Source organism: Anastrepha obliqua, chromosome 4 (genome assembly GCF_027943255.1).
Source record: "Anastrepha obliqua isolate idAnaObli1 chromosome 4, idAnaObli1_1.0, whole genome shotgun sequence".
NCBI lineage: Eukaryota > Metazoa > Arthropoda > Insecta > Diptera > Tephritidae > Anastrepha > Anastrepha obliqua.
Genome location: NC_072895.1, coordinates 77,259,912 through 77,272,163, shown reverse-complemented (window position 1 = coordinate 77,272,163; position 12,252 = coordinate 77,259,912). Strand labels below are relative to the sequence as shown.

Sequence of the window (12,252 nt, the reverse complement as noted above, 5' to 3'; positions counted from 1 at the left end):
GCATACTCGAGTTTAATAATTTTTATGTCATCGCATCAAGCTCCATGGAATGAAAGTGAAATGAACGAAATTGGGTGATATTGAAAATATGAAACTGAAGCATAAAATTTCGATATGCATTCGATTGCATATTTAATTAAACCAATTTCCTCCCTAGATTTATGTCTGCACTTAAGAGCAATTTTATTTCATTGCTGCCAAATGTTAGGTCCATTCACAAAACATTAAAAAATAGTCCCAGACCAACGAAGCTAACTGAAGAGGTTGAAGAAGTTATTTAGAATATTAACAAACTCAAGGTGGTTCAGGTAAAATTTTTTTTGGTAAATCTGCTATTTACTTAGATTTAATTCGATTATTTCGAACTCATGGTCTTTTGTGCCTTCTACTCTTCACAGTACCTCATCCAGACTCAGTTCCCCTATTAAACTCAAGATAGAGCTGAGTTGGATTGGGCATATGTGCCTTTCCTTCAGCTGGAGTTGTGCGAGATGCCTCACATTCAAGGAGAAAGTATCTTGGGATTGGTCGCAGAAATGACGAGAACCAGTGGACCATATCCCGATAATGTGCAGATGGCTACACAGTCTGCAGTGGTCTGTGGGAGTCCCCGTGAGCTATATGCATACATACATACATACGAGTACATATGTATGTGAGTTCAGCTGCATATGCTACAATCGCTGTCATTGGGAATAATGGTAACTTTACTTTACTTTACTTTTAGGTGGTCATTTCACATCTATACTGGTTAAGTAGCAGTTTAACCTGTTATAATATCCAGAACGGAATTGAACAATTGAACGCGGGTCTAATGAGGCAGTTGAAGCTCTTCATCTGCAATGGGTTGTGATTGGATTCTTATAGCAGCATTCGCGGGTCTGGGGTTTAGAAAGGTGGTAAGAGTCTCCCGATGAATGTCTGCATATACATATACTGTCCGACCCAGTGTTTGCAGTCGTGTTTGGTCCTGAATCTCATCGGTGTAGTCGAAGAGATGCCTTCTGACTCACCTGGGAGGAGGTTCAGGTTCTAGCAAGTGTCCTACGGTAACACCCTAACAGATTCCTCGATTAACCCGAGTGTTTTTGACGGAGAGTATGGTGGTAATGCTCACTCAAGGGAAGTCATGCTAATATAGGGTTATTCAATAGGTGCGCTTCAACTTTTTTCCGATAGGGAGGGCGAACAACGCAATATTTTTTATTTTTCGCTTGTCATTTGTAAACTTCATTAGTATACATTTCATCATGGAACGCTACACACTTGAGCAACGATTGCAAATCGTGCAAGTTTTTTATGAAAATAATCGTTCTGTTGCTGCTACTTTAAGAGCATTACGGCCATTTTACGGTCCATTTAACAAGCCGTCCCGTTTTGGGGTTATGTGAAGTCATTGGTCTACAGTAACAAGCCGGCGACGATTTGTGAGCTCAGAGCCAATATTGAACGCGAAATTGCTGGAATTTCGGCCGATTTATGTAAAAGAGTGGTCGAAAATTGGGTTCAACGATTGGACTTCGTAAAACGTGCACGCGGTGGTCATGCAAAAGAAATCGAATTTCATACTTAAATGTATATGTTCAAACTCGATAATAAAAAAAAAAATAGTTAAAAAAGTCAAACCGTTTGTGTTTTATTCAAAAAAGTTCAAAAGTACGTAGCTGGGGTCAGTTTTAGCAATTTAAGCCTTAATTTAACCCAATTTTCCATACAAAAGTTAAAATTTTTAATTGCCAGTTAAAGGATCAAAACTTTGTTTAGAAAATTTGTTTAGAGCTACTACAACGGATTAGTGGAATACACAGGCAGACTTTTTTAGATTACAGCACATGCAAAAAGAAAGTACTCCGCAACAGATCGCGTCAGAGAAGATAGCGAGGATGCAGGCATAAGAAACCGAGGAAGTGTTTAGGCAGAAACTATCAAACTGATAGATAATACAGGGCCCGCCATCTATCGTTACGGATTTGAACTAGGTATTATTTGAAGAATGGTAACACTTAGCTGTTATCTGATTTGACAGAAAATTAGTTTTATTCTTCCGCTGAACGAAAATGGTTGTGTATACGCTCAAAGAACGCTGGGAAATATTGCGACATTACTTTGAAAATCATGGTAATGTTGCAGAATGTGTACGAAAATTACGTACGGCAATGGGAAGAAGAAAATCACCGAATGAAGCCTATGTGCTTCTGATATCGTTTGGCCTCCTCGGAGCTGCGATTTGACGCCGTTGGATTATTATCTTTAGGGTGCCGTCAAAGACCAGTGTTATGCCAACAAACCAGCAACAATTGATGCACTGAAGACCAACATACGCGATGTCATAGCTGAAATACAGCCGCATATAATCGAAAATGTGTTGAAAAATTGGACCGATCGTATGGGATGGTGCATGGCTAGCCGAGGCAGCCATATGAATGAAGTTGTGTTCCATCATTAACCGGAAGGATTGTACTTCAAAATAAAAAAAAACAGTTTGGAAAAATATTGAGTAGTTTCTTTTTTATAGCAATTTAATTCTGTAAAGTTATATGGCGGACCCTATATATCTATTCATCTAGATAAAGAAATAACCAATGATTAAACTTTTTTTAAACTGCATTTCCAGAAATTTTATATAATGTAGCATATACTTCACATAATAAATGTATAATACTTACTTAGATCTACGCGTATTGAGCCCTTGATCGCGAGAACCCTTGAAGCTGTTCAGAAAAAAAAATAAAGAAAATACAAATACATTAAATCACATACTGAAAGATAACAACGACTAAAGATAACCACATGTAGGTAAATAAAAAATAATACCGCATGTAACCCTGAATGTACCTGAGAGCTTATATACTTAATGGGAGTTTAAAAACTGCGCTTATTCCTTATTCGAAGAAAAGAAATCTCTTTGGTTTATAATTAAATCATGCTGTAGAAGGCACAATAAGAAGGTGATTTACTCGTTGATCCTTAGCGGAATTTTGAATAAGAACAATAACCATTTCGAAGAGTGTCATGTGCCTTTATGTAAATATTGTTTTAAGTTATAAAAAAATTTTTTTGAAAAAATATGGATAACAATAAGAAATAATAGTTTCGCACACAGAAATCCATTATGTTTGCATACAGTTTTTGCAAATGGTTTAAAACTGTTTACTGGTCGACCTTTCGTTCCTGGGCGATGCTACGACTACTAATATCCAGCTCAACTTCGATTATTAATGTGATTGACATTTTCTACATGCCTGAATGGAATCAACGAAATCAAAATTGCACGTAATCAGCTGTTACAGTATCGGCGCCATATACACCATTCGCAATTTCATCAGCCTGGTTTGTATTTTCGCTTTTATCAAAGAAAATCTGTAAAATGTATCGAATTTCCCTTTTGTTGACTTCTATTGTTAACACTCTATAACTCACAACTGAACGGAACAAACTAAACACTACAGCCATCTACCGAGAAAATAATTTATGTCTTTTTCCTCAATTAATATTTTAATCACCTTTAGTTATTTTTACTTGTAGATTAATACATATATACCAGACAAAAACCCTATTGGATAACTCTTCTTCTCACTTCCAAACACTGCGCCAACGGGTCGGAGCAAAAAATACACCCGCAGTAAAGCATGCCTATAGTAAGAGGCGAATAATATCCGGTAGGAGAGGAAGGGGACCGGCTTAAAAGGCAGGTATTCAAGTACGTTAGATGCTATGTCACCATTAAGTTGGTGGTACAGGCTCAGTTGAGACACCACCCTGCGTCTCGAAAGATTATTTACGAGTGTCGCCCACTCAGATAGTTAGCTAACCATCTCTTCAGCTCTGGTGGGAGTGTCATCTAGTAGCGTGAAATGCCTGACTGTGTCGAAAGTCTTCTTCAGGTCCAACACTATTGGGACAGTCTTCTCGCAGGGGCGGTTTTGGTTGAGCCCGCGATTTATCTGGGTGTTTATGACGGTAAGTGCTGTGGTGGTACTGTGCACTCGCCGGAAGCCATGCTGATGAGAGGCTGGGGTCAGATGTTTCGTGTAGAGTGGCAGTAGGAGGCAAGAGTCTTCACTACTGGCGAAAGGAGAGTTATCGGGCGGATTATCGGATTGTCCTTGGTTGGCTGGTTTCCCAGGTTTCAGTAGTGGGACCACTCTCCCTGATTTCCACTTGTCAGGAATAATGAGAGTGGCCATAGACAGATTGAAAACCCTTGTGAGGTACCCTACTCCCAATGGAGCCAGGTTTTTTAAAATCAGCATGTTAAGTACGTCAGGACCAATGGCTTTCAAAACAAAATCCTTTCTTCTAACCATGGCTGGTTACTGTATAAGCGCCGCCTGGTTTGAGCCATTGGCACCTTCAAGCCTTTCAAATCGCCTGGCCCCAGTAGCATCATACCTGCCCAACTGCTGAAATCTGAGGAGGTGTCATGCCGTTGGTTAACCCCTATCTATGCAAGCTGTATAGCCATACTCAAAATGCTTATTGTAAAGGCAGATTAGTAGAATCTGCCTTACATACTCGTACAATTGTTAAAGATATAGAAGGGTCCCTATATCAGAACGAGTTCGTAGTGGGCGCCTTTCTCGACATCGAGGGGGCTTTTAATAATGTCCTCCCGGAGGGAATCACTAAATCTTTTGATTAACTGGGTTTCAGGTTTATCAACAGAATGCTTAGCGATAGAATGGTCGTGGCAGAGTGGGGTGGCATCTCTCTCCGCCAACAGATGGCTAATGGCACTCCGCACTCTCACCATTTCCCTGCATTGCCGTTGTCAATGACTTGCTGGAGAAGCTGGTGAGAAGGAGGTACTCCGTTGGTGCTTTGTGACAAGGTGAAGTACCTAAGTCCAATCCTTGACAGTAAGCTAAAGTAGAAGTCCAGCATTTAAGAGAATGTACGGAAGGAACAATATAGCCTTGTATGGATGCAAAGGCGCTATTGAAAAAAATGGAGCCTCTCGCCTAAAGTTGTATTTTGGCTCTATAATACCATTATAAAGCAATTCTGTTGCAAGGATTCGTCGAATTCCTGCTTAACCCGAGCGCAACAATCTCCACTCACATTCTTTCAAGGGAAGAGTGGGCAATATACGTGCTGTGTGACTCGGCATTACTTCGAGTCCTTTTGACGTCAATTGTATGGAGGATGAGGGGCAATTATCTCAGCACTTTCCCCTTAACTGCCCTGCTTTCGCAGGCTTATGATTTAAGTTTATTGGCTGCAATCTCTTTGCTACGCCTGCCGATATAGCAGGCATTGATGTTAAAAACCTGATGACCATAAATCACTCATCGTTCGGGTCTGTTCACCAAATACAAATTACTATATTATAGTTTTACAAACAAAATTACCATGAAATATAGTATATACATAAGTACAAAGAGCTCAGTAAGTAAGCACATATACATATGTAGATGCCAATTTCATGCATTGCCACTATATACATATGTGACAAATCCACGGGAATGGTTGAGTTAAACATATAAATAATTTAGTATATTTCATAAAATAACATTAAATTATTCTATGGTTTGCATCGACGTTTTTTTTCAATTTTTTACTACCTACAACCATATGCCCCTGTTCCCTTACATCCAAATTGCGTCAATGGATTAAGTAGCAACCGAAATCAGTTGTCAAACTTTACACAACCTTTTTCCAAATTTTGGAAAATATTTCTCAATACAAATGTTAAAATGTCATCGCATGCTCTTTTATAATCAATTAAGATTTCTTTATTCTAACCTAATATAGGCCAGTGCCAGTATTGAGTTGTGATGCGAGCAAAGTGATGCTGACTATTTGTTCCGCGCCTCGTTCCTTCGGCATCATATGGGCAAAGAAGCGATTTAAGCGATGTTAAACGTGTGTGCTTTTTCCCACAGAGGCGTGAACAGATCTTATAGCCAACAAGATAGTGATTAAAATCAAGGTTAGATGTTCGTCTATCGCAACATGAGCAGCTTAATATATCTTTTAGCCACGGAACATGTAACACAGAACCTTATTATATGCTCCAAGTAGATTCCACCAGCCCTAGTGTAGATATCGTCATGGAGACTAAATTTACCGACTGTTAGGGTAAGGATCAATGGTCTACCTATGCTTGCGAAAACTCCCTATTGGTTTTACGTGGCGACTCTCATGTAATCACATGTTTGGAGTAGATAAAAGTAAGAAGCCGTAAAAATACAAAACGCACTATCGTTAAATTTTGTTTCAAAAATTACTAAGCGTGCGATCCGCATAATTACAAATTTTATATAGAATATTACTTACTTTGGAGTTTTGGATATTCTTAATACACTTCGACGTGAGTTAGAAGACTGTTGCTTAGGTTTGCAAGCACGATCTACTTCGACTTGTCTGCGTGCAGTGTTTTCCATAAACTCTTTGTGGTCTTCGATAAGTTTTTCCAATTCAATAATTTCATCTGGCAAGGTCTCCTTTTCCAAATCTATTTAAAAATATAAACATATTAGATTACGGCAAGTTGAAGTTAACGTACGCACAAGCACAGACGGCTAGGGCGGAGAAATTTGTAAAGATACTCGTATTTATGGTAATATATAGAAATAATAATAAAGGAACCTGCGAAACGGTTACAAATAGAAAATGTGCGAGTATTTGTTAAGCACACATAGTAGTCACGCTTTCCCTAACTCTATGATACTTAATGTATTCTTTTGCATCCAAACTGCCAACAGAACACCCGAAATCGGTTATGTTTTACATTTACTGACATTGGTTGCATTTTATCTCATTTCATTTCCAGCAGTTGGACGTTTCGTGTTATTCAAGGCGCAACCATACAAGGTGAAGAAATAGTATACATCCTAAATTTGCGTTTTGTTTTTAAAATTTGCAACAACTGTTATTTTTTTTTTCAATTTTCCTGATTTTGTTCCACAAATGGAAGGACCTACGGTTTTAAGCCGACTCCGAACAGCAGATATTTTTTGAGTAGCTTTTTCATGGCAGAAATACACTCGAAGGTTTGCCATTGCTTGCCGAGGAGCGACCGCTGTTGAAAAACTTTCTCCTCATTTTCGTGTTTCGCATTCGGCTACGGCGGCCGATAGATAATAGGGGCTCTTTTTTACTTCACAATATTATTAATCAGTTATATATTTATTAGCTTTCAATTGGAGTAGTTGCATCAGCTCAAGCAAGATATTTCGCTTTGTTGCTGTCCACATAATTCGCTAAATTTCCTAGTGTTCTTTTACAGGTCGGATGTAAAGAGAATACAGCTACTGATAACGTAACCAAGAACGTATAGAGATATTAAGAGCTATTGGGCAAGCTGCTCTATATAGTATTTTTTAATCATATGTTATTTCAACCGTGGGAGCTCTTTCCCGGTTTGAAATCATGACAAAAAGTTAGTACCATATTTCCACAGAACAAAATTAATCGCTTTACGCTCTTGATAATATTGTAAACTTATTTCCAAAATCAATGTAACCCAAACAGTACGTTTTTTTTTTAAATAAATCAAACTCATATTTTCTGACGAAGCGCGTTTTCATCTCGGCCGTAGATTTTGTAGCGGTGGCATTATTGGTCCATTTTTCTTTGAAGGTGCTGCTGGAAACGCCATTTCAGTGAACATTGCCCGCATGATTTATTGTGGCCGAAGTTGAAACCAAGAACTTTGACGACCTACTGTTTTATTAGGATGGCGCTCAATGTCACACATATCATACCGCCATCGATCTTATGCTCGCCATGTTCGCATCTCCTGTTATCAGCCATCTCGACGAACGAGCTGGCTCGGAGTTGAAACTGTTAGACGTTTTTGTGGGGTGCCAGAAACCGTCACCAAAATTTTGTGTAACTTGGTTTACATAATACGCTACTGCGATGCCAGCCGAGGAAACTATATGTATGAAATCATGTTCCATAAATAATGGGAATGTTTGCTCGTTTGAATTAATTTCGAACAAAAATTTTTAATTCTTTTTGGATTTTAAAAAGGTAACCACTATATGGATCACCTCTTAAATGGGTATTAGGAAAGCTTTACCAGGCTGTACTAATAGTACATACGGGAATACTAACAGTTAGTGTTGCCATTAAAATTATACGCCTTTCATCGATTAAAAGATACTCTTATTTTTAGCTTAGTACAAATATATAACAAAATATTCTTAGCTTTTATTTAGTGCCGGGAAATAAATACGCGATTACAAAAATGACATTTTAAAAATTTATTTCGATTCGATCCTTTTTAGTACTTTTTGTGGAGAAATATTTGTTGTGCTTTAATGCTTTAAATGAACTTTTTTATGGCGAAATGGTGGAAAACGTAATGTCTTCCAAAAGAGTTAAACACCAATTTGATATGTGATTTTAACGAGGTGCGCTAAAGAAACTTTATATTCACTCTGAATCTGAATTTTATGCAAAAAAAAAAACACTACCAAGGACAATAATTAAAAACTCAAATTACTTCATTCATACTTAAAAAAACGTCTCACGATACTTGTAATCCATTATAGGGAATTGATTTTTTTTAACACCGCGGTCGAAAAAAAAAGTCAACAGGAAAAGTAATTATCAAACAGCGCTGCAAATCCTATTCAGAAGTATTTTAAATACTATGTATATATAGTTTGAAAAATAGTACTTTTAAGAAAAAATAAATAGGCAACTCCATCAGGAATCAAATATTACATTTTCAGTTTGCCCAAGAAAGTAAAACAAGCTGAAGAGAATTCTTAAACTCGGTCAATATCACTTAGTCTATTGAAATGCCTGTTATGGTAAATACTTACTATTTAGTCGAATGAATATATAATTAAAATTGTAAATGTGAAATAAAATCCAAAACTTACTTAAAAGAGTTGCTTCCAGACCATTGAGCCAGACCAAAAGTTCCTCAATTATGTCGTCCAAGTCCTTAAGCGATTGTAAATGCTGTTCTAATTTCGCTTCTCGATTAACAGACCATTGTAATACTTCATCCCACCGCTGCTGAATAATTGTTAGCCAATTCTTTATGATTGGAATGGCATCTGGATATGCTTTATAAATGATTTCGTCAGCGAATTGGAAAGTTTGGGCTTTCTGGTGTTTTCGATTTTCCAAGTCTTTTGTAAAGTCATTATGCATCGCGATCATTTCCCGTGTAATCTTTTCATCATCCGGCGCGTTTTTCGCATAACGTAACTTTTGCTCTGCATGATCTAACCAATCGAAAAGTGAATGTATTTCTCTATTTAATTTTTCCGCGTCTTTAAGTGCCTCCTGCAACCGACCATTTCTTTTTTTTGATGCTTCTATTACTTCATCCCAAAGTATTTGAAGCTCATTAAGTTGTCGGTCTATTTCTTTATTGTCACTAGATTTTTCTAGTTCTCGTCCGGTTTTCAGCACACCCTGCATTTGAGCAGCACGTTTCTGTAAGTCATGTTCGATATGTTTATGGTGCTCCACTAATGCCTGTACAGTTTCTAAATCGCCATGCACCAAACCGTTTTCATTCAAACGGGTCTTGGCCTTTTTCAACCAATCGAGTAATTCACAAAGTGCATCAGAAAATTGACCAGATAAAAGCAACGCTTCTTCCATCTTACGTTGACGTTCAATGCTTTTTGACCATACCGTTGTCCACTTTTCTTTAAGTTCTGTTAACATTTTAACAAGAGTGGTTTCATCTCCTTTTGGAGCCCGCTCTAAAAGACTTTTACCTGAGCGTATGGTTGCATCATAACTTGTTTGTTTTGTAGCCAGCTGTCTGTGCACATCTTTCAACTTACTTATAAGTTTTTTAATTCTGAGAGGTTCCTTCGATTTCGTTGCATCTTCTATTATTTGATCTAGTATTGTATCTGTTTCGTGAAGATATTGCATAATGCTATTCCAAGAGTCATTATATTCTCGTGCCTCTTTATAACCATGATCTAAAGCACGAGTACGTTCAGCAGATTTACTCACAATACGCTCCCAGCGATGTTGAACAGAAACAAGGAGATTTTTTATTAAAATGACATCCTGTTTTTGACTGAAGTATTTCAAATGAGTTCCTTTTTTATCGAGTAATAGCATAGCCTCCCGATGAGTGCTGACGTCTTTCTGTAGAACTTTATGTTCCTCCATTTGATCCTGAATTGTTCGTAAAACTCGCGAAACCGGTGGTGCATTTGCTAAGTGTTTTTCAGCTTGGTCTAACCATTCCACGAATGCCTGAAGAGTGTCATGAAACTCTGAAGCTTCTTTCAATGCAATTTCTAGTTTAATTTTTTTGTCAGAAGCACGCGAAATTACTGCATCCCATCTTTGTTTCAGTGTACGTAAGGTGTGTTGTAAATTGCTAGAAGGTACTTTAATATGGTTTTGTCGTTTAATGTACTCCTGGCCTTGCACTTGGATTGTCTCTACCTTTGGTCGATTCTCTTCCAGCTCATTATACACCTCCATAAATCGTTCTAACTGCTCGGTTGCAGTTTCTGGCAAACCCCCAACGGGTTTACTTGCATTTATTACAGCATCCACATCACCTAACCAACCAAGGATATCTTGCACCTCAGCAATATACTCTTGTGCTTCATGTAAGGCTTCTTCAAGCTCATGCTGACGATCAGAGGCTTTTTGAATTAATAATTTCCACTTTGAGTTCAATTTTCGTAATTTATCTTGTGTGGTGGAAGCCTCTATCGTACCCTTTTCAGTTTCGATCAACTGACGGCCAGCATCGTTCAATGTATCTACCGAGTTTCGATGAGCTTGAATATCATTAGCAATAACCTTTAATTTAGCTAATTCCACCTCCAAAAGTTGTGGATCACCTGGTACCTGGTGTGATAATAAATTTAGGAGAGAATGCCTTAAATGGGTTTCGTTCATACTTTACCGATTTTAATTGATCCAGAGTAACATCTGTTTTATCTATCCATACTAACAGCTCATTAAGGGCATGCTGGAATTGACCCAGATGTAACAGGGCATGCTCCAACTGCTTTTGACGCTCTACCATATTGCGCAGCAATGCTTCCCAACGCTGATTTGCAATAGACAGTGGTTTTCGAATTGATGCAGCTTGCTCCGTAGATGTGCGATCCGTTAGTTCTATGGCTTGCCTGCGTAGAATCACAAAAATTGATAACGCTTAATACTACATATATTGTGAAAAATCTGCAAAATGTGTCGATTCACATAAATGCTACACATACATATTAGCGGACAAATTTATAACAAAAATAATGCAGAACTATATACATATCTCTATTCACGGAAAAGTGAAAATTTATAAGACATTTTCTATACATAAGTTAGATACTTCCTCTTCCAAAGTAGCTTGAAATATAGTCTTAGGTGTGGCTACGAAATAATGAGACTGACGCTATAAAAATTGTATTCTAGTCGATTTATTATCAGCCTCATTACATATCTCTCTCTATCCATAGAACACGCCATGTCATTATATTTTATTATTTGAAATCTTTTTCTATAAGTTGTTTGAGGACAGCTTAAATAGATTCACCTCTCGTTCTCTCGATCCTTATAATTTAGATATTACCGCAGAGATTGGCAAAGAAGGTTAATTGGCTAGAAATATTCTGAGAACGAAGAATATTAGCAAACTGATTAAAATTATCCGTTCTTTGAGTACTAATACTAAGTGAAATTAAAGGTAAAAATAACTTACGGAGTAAAATAATCAAAAAATAAATGGTTTGGTATAACTAATGCACTCTTTCGCATTCGTATACAGAATCACTACCACATTTTTTTGCGTGCAAGAAAACTTTTGAATTGAAACTATAAATGGGCACTGCGGCCGGCATGTCGCCAAAAAAAAGTGCATACTGATTAGGGTTTTATCCTTAATTTCGGTGATAGAAACATATGATTATGAAATAACTTTTGACCAAGCTATATACCGATCAGTATGATTTAATTTATATATGGTATAATTCTACAAATTGTCTAGTATGGAATGAGGCGCAATTATAATAATTATTATTGCTATATTGAAATGATTTGTAGTTTACGTGACCTTTTCTGCCAGAAGATAAACCTGCTTTTAGGAGATAAACCTACTTTATTAAAATCTCATATCGGCAATTGGTATCCAACCTTCCAAAGTTTTTATCTTACTTATATTATTTCCTTCTTTTATTCTTTTATTTACTTTCATTACAAAAAAAGATCTAACCAGTTTTGGGTGCTTTGTAATTCATTTTAATCAATAGTAGGGTAAAATATGCTTTGAACGAACTATTTTTAAGCCCCTGGCTTATAAGT

At 37.3% G+C, this 12,252-nt stretch overlaps 1 protein-coding gene across 19 annotated transcripts in view; it reads right to left on the bottom strand.

Moving 5' to 3' along the window:
• Positions 1-12,252, bottom strand: part of LOC129245563 (dystonin) — a 181,339-nt gene that overhangs the window by 28,888 nt on the left and 140,199 nt on the right. For all 19 annotated transcript variants that reach the window (XM_054883795.1, XM_054883803.1, XM_054883804.1 and 16 more), the window contains 4 exons: positions 10,859-11,084; positions 8,841-10,800; positions 6,280-6,457; positions 2,667-2,711 (listed from right to left, as the gene is read on the bottom strand). In XM_054883795.1, coding sequence (XP_054739770.1) covers positions 2,667-2,711; positions 6,280-6,457; positions 8,841-10,800; positions 10,859-11,084 — 2,409 coding nt within the window. The remainder of the gene's footprint in view (positions 1-2,666; positions 2,712-6,279; positions 6,458-8,840; positions 10,801-10,858; positions 11,085-12,252) is intronic.